The sequence below is a fragment of the Corvus kubaryi genome, unplaced genomic scaffold (assembly GCF_017639235.1).
Source record: "Corvus kubaryi isolate FWS band 111438036 unplaced genomic scaffold, C.kubaryi_AGA036_p1.0 37352, whole genome shotgun sequence".
NCBI lineage: Eukaryota > Metazoa > Chordata > Aves > Passeriformes > Corvidae > Corvus > Corvus kubaryi.
Window position 1 is genome coordinate 1,689,712 of NW_024581114.1, and position 17,718 is coordinate 1,707,429.

The 17,718-nt window shown below is 47.3% G+C and overlaps 2 protein-coding genes across 9 annotated transcripts in view; one reads left to right on the top strand and one right to left on the bottom strand.

Annotated features, from left to right (window-relative positions):
* LOC121666476 (cyclin-dependent kinase 11B) overlaps positions 1 to 1,893 on the top strand; it is a 15,057-nt gene extending 13,164 nt beyond the window's left edge. For all 6 annotated transcript variants that reach the window (XM_042032059.1, XM_042032061.1, XM_042032060.1 and 3 more), the window contains one exon: positions 1,127 to 1,893. In XM_042032059.1, the coding sequence (XP_041887993.1) occupies positions 1,127 to 1,219 (93 nt within the window). In that variant the 3' untranslated portion in view covers positions 1,220 to 1,893. The remainder of the gene's footprint in view (positions 1 to 1,126) is intronic.
* Positions 1,219 to 17,356, bottom strand: MMP23B (matrix metallopeptidase 23B). 3 transcript variants are annotated; one of them, XM_042032067.1, is made up of 10 exons: positions 11,548 to 12,474; positions 10,777 to 10,861; positions 8,741 to 8,853; positions 8,041 to 8,174; positions 7,245 to 7,384; positions 5,935 to 6,102; positions 5,148 to 5,312; positions 4,822 to 4,932; positions 3,843 to 3,969; positions 1,219 to 3,361 (listed from the first exon to the last, which is right to left on the bottom strand). In XM_042032067.1, exons 4-10 carry the CDS (start codon positions 8,106 to 8,108, stop codon positions 3,187 to 3,189), a joined length of 954 nt encoding a protein of 317 aa, XP_041888001.1. In that variant the 5' UTR covers positions 8,109 to 8,174; positions 8,741 to 8,853; positions 10,777 to 10,861; positions 11,548 to 12,474; the 3' UTR covers positions 1,219 to 3,186. The 3 variants fall into 3 exon arrangements, with proteins under 3 accessions (XP_041888001.1, XP_041888000.1, XP_041887999.1); XM_042032066.1 differs by lacking the exon at positions 11,548 to 12,474 and having other exon boundaries at positions 10,777 to 11,139; XM_042032065.1 differs by lacking the exons at positions 8,041 to 8,174; positions 10,777 to 10,861; positions 11,548 to 12,474 and adding an exon at positions 12,650 to 17,356.
* Positions 17,357 to 17,718: the final 362 nt, after the last annotated feature.

Sequence of the window (17,718 nt, forward strand, 5' to 3'; positions counted from 1 at the left end):
GCCCAGGGGCTGGGCATGTGGGCTCTGCCCAGCTTTCCTTCCCAAAGCCAGGGCTGGTGAGTCGGGCACTGGAATCATCTTTGGGCACTGGGATTGCCTGTGGAGGTGGTGGAGTCACCATCCCTGGACGTGGCACTCAGTGCCAGGGTTTAGTTGGTGAGGCAGTGTTGGGTCGTAGGTTGGACTTGGTGATCTCAAAGGTCTTTTCCAGCCTGGTTCATTCTGTGATTCTGTGAGTGTGGCACAGCTCCAGAGCCTCACCTGGGCTGGGCACGTGGGCTCTGTGCTGCTGGGATTTAGTTGGGATCCTGAGATTGACCTGGACTGGCAGGGAAAGTCCAGCTTTCCTTCCCGAAGCCAGTGCCAGTTACTGCTCTGCTCCCAGAATCACCATTTCCAGGCATAATCAGAAGGAAATAATGTCTGGTTTTATCCCAGTGCAGAGCAGTTTCTCCTTTTAAAGTGTTCATTGTTTTACACTTTCAACTAAGCTGTTAAATTTGGGTTGAAATAAATCCACAGCCTGGGAAATCATACAGATCTTGGGGATAGAAGCAGATGCCTTTTTCCAGTCTTGGAGAATTCCTAAAAGGCCAGGCTGGTCTTCTATCTGGTATTTATCTTTTCCATCTATCTGTGAGGATTGTGCTGTTCACACAATATGCCATGTTAGCGTTTCAGGTGCCCTAATTTTAGAAAATTCTTATCACCCATTCCGTGTCTCAGCATGGCTGAAATGGCTCTGTACAATATTGTGCCCAATTAAATAATAGAAAAAGTTTATTAAGCCTTGATTTTTTGGGACTGTCATGGAAGATGTGCAGTGTGTGTTGGATTAGATGCTCAATAAGTGGAGTTTACACTTATTTATACCCAATTTTTTATCTTTCCCATGCAGGCAGAAGTGGGTACAGGAACTAGGAACACTCAAACTGCCTTTAGCAAAGAAAACTTTTAAAATGCTAATATTCAAAGATGATGAATAACCCAGCATCAACCTTAACTGTGATGCCACCAAATCAAACATTTGTTTCTCATCTCAAGATAGGGGTTTTTTTGTTGTTGTTTAGATTTTTGGAGAGTTAAATGCAGCTGCACAGCCCCTGATTTTGCTTGGTTTTCACAGGGTGATGATGATCTCAAGGACACAGGTTTCCATCTGACCACCACAAATCAAGGAGCATCTGCTGCAGGACCTGGCTTCAGCCTCAAGTTTTGAACTCAACGTGAAAAAAGGGGGGGGAAACAAAAACCCCACAAAGAAAAAAAAAAAAAAAAATCACCATTCATGTGAGTGGATTTGAGTGCTCCAGTTCTGTTCTTCGTGTCGGGGCACGAGATGTTTTTCCCTGTGAAAAAACTCAAACATTATCACAGATTCCAAGGCTCTTGTTTTATAAATCAATGTGGAGTTTAACTGCTGCATTCCATTAGAGGACTGGAGTTACCTGCAAACCCCAGGATCATCACAAACTGTGACAAAGGACAACTTGAAATTAACAGTCCTGGAACAGTTTCTGGTTTATTTTTAGGGGTTTTTTTTGTTGAGTTTGTTTTGTTTTGTTTTCCTTGTAAATTTGTAGAATTAAAATACATTTTCAATTGTTTAATAGTGTGAAGGATTTCATTGCTTCACATGCAGCAAAGTGGGATGTTGGTGACAGTAAAGAGAGTTTATTTTTTATTTTAAGTAAGTAAATTGTTTGTGTCTGAATATATTTGGGGCAAAAAAAAAGAAAAAAAAGACAATTCTGAGGTTTGTGTCCTGTTACCTTGGAGAGACTCCCTGACCACATTTTTTTTTGTTCTGTAAATGTATTTACAGTGGTGCAAAACTAATTACTCTATTGTTTTATAAAACAAAAAGATTTAATATGGAGACTTGAAACTTTATTTTCTATGAAAGTTGTTGTTGCTTTTTTTTTAAAAATATGCCCTTTTTCCATGCAGAGAAGAGCTCAGGTTTAGTGGTTGTGTAATGCCACATTCCAGTCCTTTCTGGGGCAAGAGGAGAAGGAGGAGTCATGTTGGAATCTCATCCTCTGGAGCCCCTGATTTGTGAAGCTGTCACTTTGTTCTGGGAACAGGGAGATCTGGAAAACACCACATTTTCATGCAACCACAGCTGGGCACCAGGCCAGCAAGGGATTAACTCAAATCCTAAACATTTTATCAGTTTCAGTACGTTCTGGAGAGTTTTCCTGGGTCGTGTGCAACGTGGATGTGCTGCAGTTATGGCGAGTTGGGAAAGCAGTCTGGTTGTTTTCTTGTGGAGGAAGACAAATCCCTGTTCCCCTCTGAAGGAGAAACAGCTGAAACATTCCTGATTCCAGAAGCTTCCCCAGGAACCCACTGAAAAGCAGGAGTGCAGGGAAGCTCTGAAGGATTAAACCATGACCCCACTGCATAGTTTGGCTATGACATGGAATGATTCCCTTCCCAGCTTCCCTGCCCCCAGCTTTGCCAGCCACTCCTAAGCTCTTTCCCAGCTGGATGTGGCACTTTTACCTCATTCTGGGTGCCTGGAGGAGGAAACCACCTCATCTCCCCCAGGACTCAAGGCTCAGACCCCTCAAGGACCAAGCTCTGAGCACTAAATGCCTGTTTGGGATAAGAGGAAAACCCACAGACCACAGGAAAGCACTTTGGGGGAAAAGCTTTGCTGTGTCTCCTTGAACTGAACATCTTGGAATGAACAACTGAGGAGCAAACCAGGGTTTGTGTGATCCTCATCCTTCTGACCAGTGAAAGAAAAGTGAAATTAAGGCTTAACCTTGTAATTTCTTCTATTGCACTGCACCACGGTGTAAAAAATGGCAGGAAAACATTCCCAGAGTATAAAACTTGTCCTTTTCCTGCCATCCCAGTGTTCTGGGGGCCGGGGCAGAGTCTGCTCCTGGATTGTAGCAGTTCACAGTGCCCCACACAGCTCTGTCTGACACTTTTCTTACAAAAACAATGGTTTTTAATCCTCTGTACAGCAAATAGTTGATAAATTCTTTGTCATTAAAACGAATCTGGAAGAGTTTGACATCCCAGTAACAGTCTCAGAGTCTCTTTTGCCCAGGGTACCGAAGCAGCTGATGGAGAACTCAGTTGCACTACTGGAGATTAAAAATAAAATGCCAAAGAAACAATTGGAAACAGAAGCAGCAGGAACTTGGAAGGGCTCATTCCAGGGCTGTGTCAGTGCTTCAGTCTGATTCTCCAGGAATAAGTAGTCAGGATTCTTTCTTTTTTCTTCACTATGCAAGTGTAAGTTCCTTCATTAATCGCATTTGCAATGATGCTCATGTGATCTTCATTTAGGGATAAATAACCTGGATATGAATACTCCAGAAGCTCCTTATCTTTGTACCAGCTGTCAGAAGAAAAAAATAATAGAAATTAAACTGAATATTTGTGGTAGGAGTTATTTCTACTAAGAAATTTTGCTGAATAAGTGTAGAGCAGAGACTTTAACAAAACACAGTTGAGGTTTAGTCTGTATTTCAGGTGGAGAATGAGGTTTAACAGGGCACAGTCCTGAGTCTAAACCAACTCATGGATTTGAGCCAACCTAAATTTTAGATACATCCAGAACCTGTTCATAATTTAGTAACAACCAATTAATTATTAACTGAAAGGCTAAATTTAAATTTCAGGTTTTTCTGCAGAATATAGCCAGGGAACTTGGCTTGATGGTAGGAATTAGCTTTGTGCAACAGATACAGATTGGATTTTATCCTTTTTAAGCTCCAGATTATAAACTCCATTCTTCTTTACCCTGCTTTGTCATCCTTCCTCATGGTTTTTGGTGTGTAGAGTCTGCTAAGGCCTGGGAGAAGGGACAGAGCACTTACTAGACTTTGCCTTTTTTATGGATGATCTTCTGCCCACAGCGGAAGGTGACGTTCCTGCCCTCAGAAACTGTCTTGGTTTTGGTCCTTGGTGGGGGCAGAGTGGGGGGCACTGTTGGAAATGGGAATTCTGTCCAGGGAGAGAAGGAAATGGCAAAGTTAACGAGCTTTAGCCACCTCAAAACACTTTCACAAAATCATCATTTAAGGAGCCTTAAAAGTATTCATTTAGAAGTGCCTTGTTCTGAGCAGTTATTGGACAGACAAGTAACATAATTAATGGGCAAAGATAAAAATTCTGTGGTCTGTGAACTGAGGTGGATAAAAATCAACTTCCCCCTTCACAGCTATGGAAGAGGAGATGAACAGGCCAGTGCCTGAAAAGCCCATGGAATATCTGGGTTTGTAATTATCTAATTGCATCTTTCATTAATGTGGTCTAAAGGAGTATCTCTGTGCTGAAGAAAGAGGCACTGGTTATACAGGACATCCTAAGGCCAGTAGTATTTATCTGAATTTAATTCCACAGCTGCAGCAACTTAACCTGGTCCTGCATTGATTCCTCATCTGGATCCATAACCTGAGACTGGATCAGGTGATTAACATCCCTTATCTCCTGTTCTGTGGAGCAGCTCCAGTCCAGCTGTGCTGGAGCTGTCCTTTGTCTTGTTTCTGTCCCCTCCCTGCTTCAGGACCTGCTCTGCAGCCCCTCTCTCTGCATGGCTATTCCCTGGCTCAGCTACACCAGAGAGGAATGGGACAATTTAATGTTCTACTCCATCAATGTTTAATTAGTCCTCGTTCCAGGCCTGGATCTGGACTCAGATGTACAAGACACCATCTCTGTTGTGCTGCTTGGAGTTGGATCACTTGTGTCCACTGAGTTCTGGTGTGAAATTAAGATCCTCCCTATCCCAACCTCCCTTTTACCTCCTCCCTCTGTGCAGCCCTCACCCCAAATCCCAGAAAAACCCCTGGATACCGTAGCAGAAGTCACAGGTGGACGGGCAGTGCTTCTTCATCAGCTTCCTGCGCTTCTCACAGAAGCCTTTTTTTGCCCACGATGGGCACATAAATAACCTGTCCTTACAGCCTGAAACAGGAGGAGAGGAGGTGTCAGAGGGGCTGGGGGAGATGGAGAGACCCAATTTAGGTGAAATTCGTCAGTTTGTGCTCAGAAGGAACAACGTGGAGCTGGGATGGGGAACGATCTAAAGCAGGAGCACAAGAGCTGGAGGTGGGATGTGACACCATGAGAGCTCCACAGCATCCAGGCAAAGCCCTGCAGAGCAGATCCCTGCTCCTCACCGTAGAGCCTGTGGATTCCCCACACCTCATCCTGGGAGATGGTCTTTTTGCCAGTCAGGGTGGCGTTGATGTGCATGAGGGCGTTGGGGTTCAGGGAGTGCATGAGGCCCAGGGCGTGTCCGATCTCGTGGGCTGCCACATGGACCAGGTCTGTGAGCCAAACTCCTGGGGGAAAAGGAAAACCAGCTGGAATTGTGTGTCATATCAAAGTACAACTGGTGTACAGCTCTGCTTTATCCCACAATTCTTCCTGGTGGAAAACCAGGGGGAAGATTTCAGCAGTAGAACAGGCAATGTTGTTCCAGTTTCATCTTCTCCGTAGCTGCTTGGGCCCAAACAGAGCCAATTATTTCCATGTGCTTCTAATTTCCAGCAGCAGGACCCAGAGCAGTGCCAGGCTCCAGGAGAGCTGCTCTGGACCAGCAAAGTTTGACCCAGTGCAATAGTGACCCTCCTCACTTTGTTCCCACAGCCCTGAGCTGAAGAAATGGGATTGGGAAGAGTCCAGTCTGAAAGAGGTTTGACCTCTGCATCCCCCACAGCGTGGAGTCAAACTCAAGCCTCTTGGCAGCACCCAGCACGTGGATTTTAACTAAGGATGTGGTTGAACTATCCAGTAATTCCACTAATTCCAGTAATTCCAGCAAGAAATGGCCCTGCCACCGCACAGCTGGAGGAACGACTTCCAAACCCACAATAAAATCCCAACTGTTTCTGTTGTCTCTTTCCCAGATCAGGCAAATCCCAGACTAAATCCCAGGCCTCCACCATGTGCTCCCTGTGTTACCTTTCTTCCAGCTGAACCTGGTGTTCCCCAGGATCCAATACTCATGGTCATCAAAGTGGATTTCTCCATGGGGTGGGAAGAAGGCGTGGGCCAGTTCCCCCGTGGTGCCATCGAAGCAGTGGTGGGTCAGGGACTCCAGGCAGTCCGTGTGGTTGATGGAGTAGAAACCTGTGGAAAAAGCAGCAGGTTGAGGGGTATCCAGCAGGATCAGCCTGCCAGGAAGCCCCTGGATCACTGGAAAGGTCTCTGGTGGGATCCCAGGTTTTTTCCAACCTCCAGAGCCACAAAATGAAGGATAAATGCAAAGCATTTCTCAGGACTGACAGCAACACTCAGCCCCGTGCTGACCCTGGATTTAGAGCTGCTCCAGTGAATTTGTTTTCCAGTGGGGAATGCTGAGCTCCTTTTGCAACACCACGTGGAAATGATCTTTTTGAGGGAGAGGCTGGACAGAGCTGATAACCCCTGGATTGCTCCATTTTGAACATAAATAAGCAGATGCTTTGGAGTCATAGCTGCAGCAGGATCACAGTGGATCCTGAATCCCTGGAATTGGGCACTGGGAGCTCCAGGTGGTGGCAGGACAGAGTCCTGGGAGGAACATCACGTCCTGCAGCACCAGAGGGGAACGTGTTGCAAAATGAGGGTGAATCTGCCGGCTGTGCCCTTGGCACAGGGAATCTTGTGCTTCACACACAGAAATCCCAGACAGAATTGACATCTGGGCTTGAGGCTGAGCAGGAAACACCTCAGCACTGACCTCTCCTAGGCCCCAGGAAAACTCAGGAGCAGCCACAGAGCACTTGAGGGGAGGAGGGAAGGGATGGAGCAATGACTGCACCGGTGGGACCAGGAAAAGGGAGCCTGAACCCACCAACAGCTGGAATCCTTCACCTGCTCTGTGGCTCTGTGTGACCCTGGGGCTGTCACTCCACCTTCCAACACTCCGTTTCACCATCTGTGGAGTAAGAACCTGTGGATTCTTATTCTCCTGTGGCTTTCCCCACCTGTGGGATCCCACCCCAGAATCTGAGGATTCACTCTTGGCAAATGCCTGAAACTTCCCAACCACCGTTCACAGAAAGTCTGAATTGTGACATTAATATTTCCTTGAGCAGACAAAAGCAGTTTTCCTCTGCCTGCCTAAAGGCAAAAGGGCACCCCAAACCTTATCCAAGAGGCGCTGCTGAGTCCACACAGCACGGGAGGGCTCTCCTGCCTCCCAACTCCTGGATTACACACTGGAATTGCTGGAGTTAGCACACCCCACAGCTCCCTGCCCCAGCTCAGGATCCCGGGGGGGGACTCACCAATTTTGAGGTCACTGGGGAGGTGCCGTGGGACCTCCCTGAAGCTGAACGGGGACACCTCGCTCCACATGCGGAACGCGGCCGCCAGCCCCCGGCGCGTGTCCCTGGCGCTCAGGAGGTTCCTTGGGAAGGACAGGATCCTGCAGGGACACACAGGACAGCCTCAGGAAAACACCCCTGGCTCCTCAAACAGCTGGAGGCTCTCCAAGGCTGCTTCAATCAAGGATTTCTCCAGTGTTTCAAAGCACTCACTGCAAGAGGTTCGGATCAGGAGTAGCTGGAGCTGGATGATAATAATATTTAATAAAGCCCCCAGAGGGGTGAATAAATTCCTGATATTCTTTACAATCACATGTTCTGGACTAACTCCAGCTTTTGTTCTTCCTTTCCTGCACAGGTTCTCTTGGAAAACTGTTTTTATCCTGATTATGTCCCAGTCTGCTGTGCAGTGTCGCCAGAAGAAGAAAGAGCTGCATTCCAGCAGCAGGGAATTCTTGCTCCTGACCCTTGGGCTCCCACAGATGTGCAGACACTGGTGTGGAATACTGTCAGGCAGCACTTCCAAAAGAGTTCCAATGGATGTCAAAGGTTTGACAGGAAAACAAGTTATTTCCTTGGAAAAAATCCATAGGAAAAGGAGTTATTTCCTTTGAAAAAAATTCTAATCCTTCAGGATAGAGACTCAGAAGAGGTTTTTGCTTAGGCCACAGGGCAAACTCTGGGAAAACTCCTGGTAAAAGCTGGGAGAAGCCCTGCTTGGACCATGGAAATGCACGGGTGGCTCCTAGGAACTTACCTCGTCCCACAGGAAGATCTGCATTCAGGGAATTGCCTCAAGTGGAGCAATTGGGAAAAGCTGGGCATATTCTCTATCCCCTCTGGATGTTTTTTAGCTATGCTGATTATGTTCTCCCCTCGTCCCAGCACATCCTAAAGGGAGCAGAAGGTTTCGTATCAAGCCAGGCTGTTCATGAGGGCAAACCTGGGCAATGAAGGCTCTCACGAGGCTGAGCCTGTTTGGGATGAGCACAAGGGGAAGGAGCAGAGCCTTCCCTCACCACGGGACTGTCATCAAGGGCTTTTTATTGTTTATTTGTCAGCAGGCACAGTGAGAGAGATTCCTAAAATCCCTCGGCACTGAGAGCCCTGCAATCACAGAAATCCTGGGGTCACATTCCACCAGTGCTCTCCCTCGGCACGGATTTCGGTTCATACAGAGCTCTTAAAAAACCACCAGGATGACAGAACTAATCCTCAATCACGACCTTCTGAGGGAGGTCCCTGTTGTGGGGAGTCTGAATCTTCCCTGAACAGTTCCACTCCAGTGAGAGGTGCAGCATTTGTCGAAATATTCCTGCTGTGGAGTGGCTTCAGCAGCTCTCCCTGCCCTGGCACACGGCTCAGCAAGAGCCTCAGGGCCAAGATCCAAAGCCATTGGATACAGCAGGAAAAGCTCAGGCCCCAGGATCACTTTTGGGGCTCATTCCAGGCCTTACTTGTAGGTGAGGTTGAAGTGGTCCCACTTGAGGTGCCCCGGGGTGATCGTGTAGCGTCTGCTCCGCGCCGGGGGCCGAGGAGGAGCTGGGATGTGCAGGGCTGAGACATCTTCCTTAAAGACAAAACAGGAGGTTGGAGGAGATGGGAGAGACTCCAGGACGGTGTAGAATAAAAACTGCGTGAAACAGGACACCTGGGGGCTGGGGAGCACCGATGGTTCTGCCTTGGGGGTATGGAAGGGATGAGACTGGTCCTGCATCATCCCAAAACAGCCACTCTCCTCCTGGAGAGCAGAACTGAGGCCTCAGGAGGCTCCTGGCCACAGCAAGTGCTGCAGCTCTGCCTGGAAAGTTTTCATTTCCTCCTCTCTTTGCCACAGAAGAAATGTAAATCTGAAGAAATGACTAAAACAGGCAACTCTTTGTGCAGGGAGCTCTTTCAGAGAGCTGTGCTGTGCATCTGAAATGCCTTCAAAGTAAACAGGAGCCCTGGAAACCCTGGAGTGCCTTTAAAGCATCGAACAGCAAAAGCCATCACATTTTGTGACACGTCTGACTCCAGCTAGAAAAGCCTTTTAGTACCTGGAGGGAAATGAATGGGACCCAACAGGGTTTTCTGGAAGTCTTCCAGCTCTGTCTCCCCTTTTTGGGGCTGAGACACTGAAAATCTCTGGGCTCCAGAGGCACCAAGAGCCACAGACAGTGGCCATGGTACAGAAGCTGCACCACGAGAGTCTGTCCGGCCTCACAGCACATTCCACAGGCAGCAAGAGCTGTCTCCAGTTTCCTCATGGAAGAACTGAGGCCCCGGGAGCCAAACAGCACATCCCTGCTGTCACAGCAAGGCAGGGGCGAGGGAAGAGGCCTGAGGGGACAGCTCCTGGTCCTGCCCGAAGCACGAGCACCTTTCCATGCCTTCAACAGGCTGGCGCAGCTCCCAGCAGGAAACCTTCTCCTGCTCATGTCTGACAGCCCCATTTCCTTCCATCCTGACCTCATCTCAGCACCTTTCTTTCCTCCAAGGACAGATTTCAGTGTTCCTTGCAGCTGGCTCACCCTCAGAAACCAGCACCACCTTTTAAGGACCAGGATGGTGACAGAGCTGGGAGCCAACACCTCCCTGCTGGCTGCAGATTTTGGCAGGGTTTGGATCCCATTTTTTGGTTCACTCAGCTCCAGGCCTTGCCCCTTCCTCCCTGGGCACGTGGGATGTGGGTCACTGGCTGCCGTCCCTCTCCCTTCACCCCCAGAGGGTTTTAGCTCTGATTCTACTCTGACAATGCCATTTTTTTGGGCTAAGAAAGGAAAATTCTGCCTCCTTTTGAGCAGCACAGGCAAGGTGGAGGATCTGCTGGAGCTGCAAGAGGAGCCAGGAGGAGATTAGCTCATAATTACAGCGTAATAAGGTATTTTCCCCTTTTATTTTTCTCGAAGTTCTTTCAAGTAGAGGAGAATTATGCAAATCCTCCCTTTGTTGTTTTCTCCAGGATCCGTGCCAGGATTGGGGCTGGTTACACATTTATCCTGGCATCAGGATTACTGGGAATTCTGTCAGTCTCCAGAAGACTCTGACTCAGGAGTTGTTAACTTCACACTGGGGTGAGCGAGGTGTTAAAGCTCCTCAGGGTTTCTCTGTCCTCGTGCTGGATGTTCTAGCAAAGCTGGGGCACTCTGGATTTGCAACCCAGCCTCTACAACCCACCGACCCCACAGCTGGTGCCATTCCCAGTTTCTGGGGCACAGGGAGCAGCAGCACAGCCCAGTTTGTCTCCTCTGGCTGTTAAATCCCTCCAGCACAGGGGGAATCCTGAGCTCTCCCAGTCCCCTGGGACAACTCCAGCCAGATGGAGCCTGCTGGCTTCTCCTTCTGCAAGGAAAACTGCAGCCCCAAGGGAGGAAAACGATTTCTTTTCTACAACCACTGAGCATAAAAGCTTAAAGCCATTAGTGCTGAACGGACAAAGGGGGGAAATTAAAATAATGTCTCAGTTGTCCTCAAAATCCAAACCAAGGAGATCAGAGCATCAGTCACTGACCTGTGGGATCCAGGGAGGTGCCGAGGGTCGAGTTCTTTGCTCAGACCTGGGCTCTGCTCTCCTCCAGGCTCTGTTTTAGCCATCACTGGCGCTACAAAGATGCTTTTAATTAACAGAAAGTGTCGGCCAAATGAATGGGGGAAGGGTGGGGAACCACCCAAAGGCTGCAGCTCAGGCCTGGGGGTCAGACAGCAGCGCAGTGACCCAGTTAAAAATCCCCAGCACAATCAAAGGATCTGGCTGGGTGCCAAAGAGCCAAGATTTTGGGGATATATGGAACTGAAAAGGTCAGACACCCCCAGGAAGAAACCCAGTGAGCTGTGGGTTAAAGTCTCAAATACTCCAAATGTTTGGGAGATACTGGAAGGAGAGTATTAAATTCTCTCTCTCAACAATATATATATATTAAAAATATATATAAATTCTATCTACATATAAAAATAATAGAAATAATATATAAAAATATATGAAGATAAATTATAGATGTAATATAATGATATATAATAGAAATCATATATAAAAATAATACAAGTTTTCTAGAAAACTAATATGAATTTTATATTAAAATAAGATCAATTTTATTTAAAATTTATATTAAAATAAGATCAATTTTGTATAAAAAGATCAATTTTATATTAAAAAGATCAATTTTATATTAAAATAAGATAAATGTTGTAATAAGATAAATTTTATGATAAAATAATACCAGTCATATATATAATAATATTAATTATATATATAAAAATAAATGAAAAATTTAAAAATACATACATATATAAAGGGAGACACTGGCCAACAGCCCTGCTCTGAATTATTCACCCTGTGCACTCAGACCTCCAGTAATTTACTTCACTGAACTGTAATGACTGTAATTAATTCCCTTCTCCCTCCCAGCCATGCAGTTCCCCTCAAGCCAAACAGACACATCACTCTGAATTAGGACCAATTAATAACAGCCTGAGCATGTGATGCAAATGAAGGGGGTAGTGCCAGGATGTTCATACACACAAAAACCAGGAGAGGATGTACCTAAAGATTCTTTTTTTTAAATAAAATCAAAGGCTAAAATTAAGCTAAAGGAAAAAGTGAAGATCAACTTGTGAGAGTCCCAGAGCTTTGCCACGGTCACCTCTGGATTCAGTGTCCCAGCACATCCCGCCCAGGGATGGACCCCAAAACAGAGGCAGCCGAGAGTTCTGGAGGTCCCAGCTTAGACCCCACACCACAAACCCTGGAGTGCAGGGAAGCTCAGCTCAGCTCAGCACAGAAATCCCAATCCAGGCAATGCCACATCAGCCTGGGCTGGGCAAGTGGGGAATCCACAGGAACAGCCAAAGCTCCGAGGGAAAACCACCCCAACCTTGTGTGAGTTCCCTGTTTGCTTGTCCCAGGCTGCACACACAGCTCCAACCCCCTGATTCCTCTGGGATGCACAATTATCTTCTGGGATCCTTTGCAAGAAGAGGGGGCTCAAACAGCCCTAAACACATCTTGTTGCCTTCTCAGACATTTCTCTATTTAGATCTTTTTAATCTATAGATCCATTTATCTACTGACATCTATTTCTCTATTCAGATCCATTTATCTACAGATCTGTTTAGATCTACCCTCTACTTAGATTTATTTAGAGATTTATTCAGATCGATTGATCTATTTAGATATTTACATATTTATCTCTTTATTTAGATTAGATCTTTAGATATTTATCTCTTTAGATTAGATCTTTAGATATTTATCTCTTCAGATATTTATCTCTTTAGATATTTATCTCTTTAGATCCCAGCCTCTAACTGCAACACACAATCACCTCTATTTGACACCCCACACCCTACTCCCCTCCCAGGCGTTTGAGAAGCAGATCCCTTCTCCTCACCTGAATTTCCTGAACTGCAGCTCCAGCTGGATATTCCACAACCACCAGCAAAGCCAGCGCAGGGAACAGACACAAAAATCCCACCGTGGTTCTCCAGCCACTGCTCTTCTTCTTGTCCAGGGACAGGGAGCTTTTCCTTCTGCCTGCAGAAAGTTGTTCTGCCTGATCCATGTCGTCCTTTAGGAGTTTTTGGAAGGAGATGGGACAGGCACTCAAGACATTCCCTGCACAGAATGCATCTGTAATCCTTGAGCTCACATTTGGAGCGTTTGTGAGTAGCCCTGCAGCTACTGCCAGAGCTGTGCAGAACCAGTGGAGTTTCAAAAAGCTCTAAAAAAAAAATTTAAAAAAAAAATAGAAAAAGGAAAAAAAAAAGTAGACTTTACATTAAGCCTCTTTCCAATGTGCCAAAGATTCTCTCAGGCTCTGCCAAGTGGGATCATGTTACTGCAGCTGAAAGTTGGGCTGGCGGAGCAACAGCAGCAAAGTGAAACAAGCTGGGGTGGACATGAACTCTTCTCTTTAACTGTGTCATCAACAGAGGGCAAATCTGCAGTTGTCAGCTTTATGGAATGAAAAAAAAAAAAAAACCAAAAAGCCCAGGGGAGGGGGCAGCAAGAGGAATCCAGAAGGGCAACATCACCCCCTTGGAATGTGTCATTGGGGATGCTCAGCGTCATTTGTCACGGGCTGTCCTCGGGAGCGGATGGAAAATGAGATGCTGGAGAGCAGGCTGGGCTTGTCTGCTTGGGAAACTGCTCAGGGAGTTACAAACTCACACAAAAGTAAACACCAGCCCCTCTTCCATCAAACTTGGCTGGGGATCTGCACGTTTCTGGTGTAATTGGGTTATCAAGTGTTTTCGGAATCACGCTGATTTGGGGTCCCAAAGACTGGCTAGGAGGGGTTTGTCAGCTTGTCTTAAGCTGGGAGGTTCTTTGAGGCATCTCCAGGCACGAATCAATTCAGGACTTTCTGAAAAAGCTTCCTCAGAAACTCTCAGGTTTTCAGAGACTGCTGCACTTTTCTGTCTGGTCCTGAGGAGAGGTGAACTCAACCCCAGTTCTGCCCAGGCAGAGGAAAAGAACTCTGCAAGCTCCCAGTTCCACCAGCAAATGCCAGGGAGGGGGAAGGTCATGTAAAAATTCCTTGGGGGCATTTGAAAGGGTTCAGAAAAGCCTTGTAATTTTAATAATGAAAAAATGCTTTAATTGGAATATTTTCCACCCTAGTTCATAATCAAGCCTGCAGCATTTTATAAGTTTCATATATTTTCAGACTAAAGCCAGCCTGGAGCTTTTAAACAACTCAGGATAAATAAGGCCAGGGAGTCTGGGTGTACAATTTCATGAACATTTTCCTTTTCAATTCTCACCAAGAAAAACCACCACAAAGTGCAGCAGTCGTCCAGACCCCAGGAAAAGGACAGGATAAGGAGTAACAGGCAAGGAAGCAATGGATAGGATTACAAAGGGAAGCTGGAAGCAGGAGGAAGAGCACAAAGCCAGGGTCCAGGGCTCTCCCTCCTGTGGAATTGGCTCCCCTCAGCTGCTTGCTGCAGCTTTCTAGGGATGGTTCCTCCTTCCCCAGCAGCACCACTGGCAGAAGGAATGTGCCTGTGCATGACTGAAAAAATCCTTCATCTGGAGCTCCAGGGAGAGATGCAAATGCAGCCCCGTTTGTGGTTTGAGCTGCAATCACAGCACAAAGGGAGAAACTCAACTGATCAGTGCCCTGAGTCCCCGAACTCTCAAAGTTTCTTTTAGAGCCTGCAGATGAGAACAGATTGAGAGGGGAGTCTTGAAGGAAAAACCTGCCTTGGAATGGGGCTCCAAACCTCCAGCCAAGAGCTCTTCTCCAGTAAGGCAGCACTGGCTTGAAAGAAAAATATTGTTATCAAACACAGAGCTGGAAGAACATTGAGTTTCAGTCACGGAACAGCTTTAAGTGCCTCTGCCTCTCCCAGAGCCAGCAGGACTCAGCAGTGCTCGAGGGAGATTTTAATTTATGCTCTGCACACCCACCTCTCCTCCTGCCAGAGCATCCCGGTCCCTCGGGGCAGTTCAATGTCCCCCAGTCCTGACCCAGGGCAGGGCTTTGTCCTGCACCTTGGACAGGCTCCGAGCCCAGCTCTGGGCAGGTGAAGAGACTTGCCCGAGGTCGCTGTGGAATCTGGCAGATCGGGAACCTGAAACCCTCCAAGCACCCACTCACTGCCTCATTTTTGCGAAGGGCAGCACGGGAGCCTGAGCTTTGAAGCAGAGACTGGGGACTCACACAAGCACAGCCTGAGGGGACCAACAATTTCCTTCATAACGTAAAGAAAGTTTATGTAAAATCCATCTCAGCACAGCCCCTTGCAAAGCGAGTGCACAGAGCTTTAGTAAAACGCGTTTTTAGCACCTCACCTCACTGCAGCTACTAAAGGTTAGCACAGCCAAGAAAACCCTTTTCCATGAGTCCCTGAACGATTCTGAATGGGAAGAGACCACGCTGCACACGATCTCTTCTATCTTGTGCTGGCTGAATGGGAGTCTTGGGCTGCAGAGATGATCCACGACCTCTGTGACATTTTAGGATCCTGCTCCCCTGTCAGGTTATCCCTGGATGGATCAGCAGTGAGAGCAGGGTTTCTTGGAAAGCACTTTGCTTTCTCTCCCCTCATGCTGAGCATGCACTGTGCCCATCCACACCGAAATTCAGCACACCCAACCCCACCAAACCCCTGGCTGCAGAGCGCTCTCAAAATGATTCAAGTTTAAGCCAAATATTTGCTGAGAAACCAGCTCAGCAGTAAGGCCAAGACAAACCTCAGTTTTTAGGGCAATGAGAGTCAGATGAGGAGAGCTCCTCTGCTGAGGCACTCAGGACTCCCAGATGCAGCTGGTGGAGCTAAAGGAGCCTCAGGATCTCCTTGCTGTGCCCACCAGCAATGCCCCTGATAAAGTCCCTGCGCCTCTGGAGCCAGCAGGGCACAGAACCCTCAGCTGGAAATACTCCCCACACTTTACCAGGCAGCTGCTGCTGCAGCTCCAGAGTTCTGCTGAGTTTTAGAGGTTCTGGAGTGCAGATATTTGGTTTGGACTCCAGGCAGGATCTGTCATCCTGACTATATTTGGACAGCAGAAACATTCCTGGCGTTGGTTTGTGTCTCTGAGCAGTGGAACACATGACACTGAGGGAATCCATACGGTGTAATGGGGAAAGGGGAGCGAGGCAGGGCACGGAACTGACTCTGCTTTGTCCTCCCTGCGAGCAGCAGGACCTGGATTCTCCATTGTAGGGAGCTGGGATTTTCCAAGCCAACATCCAGGGATGCACATCCCGAGCTCTGGGAAGCAGCAGGCTCCGAACAGCTGTCGGGAGGGAAGGAATGTTGCATAAAACCCACAATGGGCAAAGAGGGGCCGTGGAGAACATGAAGCACGGGCTCGTTTGCACAACACGATGCACTCCCCTTGTTCAATCACCTCAGCCTGGCTTTGCTCTTTTCACTCATTTGCTGAAATGTTTGGTTTAAAGCAGGGCTGTGCATTAACACACAACACATGGCTCCATTCCCCAGGGCAGCCTTTAGCTCAAAATTAAGTATTTTTTCACCTCTATGGATTATTCTTAGCATTTCTCTCCTTTCCTTTGTTCAGCCTCCATGAAATGTTATTTTCAGCACTATTTCCAGTATCTCCACTCCATTTCTCAGGACACTGGCACTGCTTCATCCCAGTCCCCAAAACAACACAAAACCAATCTATGACAACAAATATTACAACAAAACCTGTGCTAAGAGATGCATCAAGAGAACAACCACCAGTCTGACTGTCCCAAAGGAACCTCACCTCTCAGGAAACCTCTTTATTTATTCAGGGCTAAGAGCCTGTTATTCATCACTGGAACAAAACACTCCCATCAGCTTCCCCTGCTGGGATTTGGGAAATCTGCACGGAGGTGGGGAAAGGAGAAGAACTCAATATCTGATGGCTCAAGGCACCAGGAGCAAGATTTTCATCTGCAGGGCACTGCTCCAAAGCCAGGCCACAGGGAATGTGATTTACCACAGAGCAGCTCCTCGGTGGCCCATGTGAAAGGAATCAGGAAACCCTCACAGCCCTTCCTTTAAAAAGCACTTACAGATTTAGCCCTTCAGCTCCCAACTTGGGGGGAAAAGAAAACAAAACCAACAACCCAACATTCTTGCGTGGTTCCTGTGGGAATGGCACTGAAAAATTGTGCTTTTTCTGTGGGTTGTAGGCTAAAAAAAGGGTTTTGTGTGCTCTAACAGGGAGCAATGCTCCCCAGGGAGGGGGAGAACAGGAATGTTTGGGGCCTGAAGAGAATTCTCCCACTTTCTGTCCTGCAGCCCCTCGTGATCAGCATCTGCTGATGTTCCTAGAAAAATCCATGCTCTGATGAATAACAAATGAGCTGAAAACAGCTCCAGCTGGCAAGGAAAAAGGAATATTTTGCTTAACTGTCAGTTTGAGCTGCTGCTCACAGAAGGGCCTGCACTGGCCTGACCTCGCATTACACAGAGCCCTGACCCCAGGCAGGAGCTCAGCACTGCAGTCCTGGCCACGCAGGGAGCAGAACTTCAGGGATAAAATCAGGGAGAAAGGTTTCTCAAACCACAGATAACAAAGTGAATCCACACTGAACTAAGAACTGCTTCCCTGGGTGGGGATATTTTTGTCGCTGGTGGGATGTATTAATAAGCTGTTACTAATATTATTAATCCATTTGGGGGTGGACCAATGCTCCTGGAATCCTGGGAGCAGCACTGATTAATGGGAACATAAAGGAGAGATGGGTTCTTTACCTGACTCTGCCTTTTAACTATTTCCCTTCTCTCTACTCCCTCAGTGCCTGTAAAACACAGAATTTTGGCCACACTTCCAAACAAAAGATTTAGAAAATTCTTGTGCCAAGTATGAGTATGAGCTGACCTGTTAAAATTGAAGTTGTACACCAGAAAAACTTGGGAATATTGAAGGCCCAGAGACGCATCCAGGAGATGGCAGAAGCTCCAGGAACTCCTTTGCAGAGGACCCATCCAAGCCTCCTTTTTGGGAGAC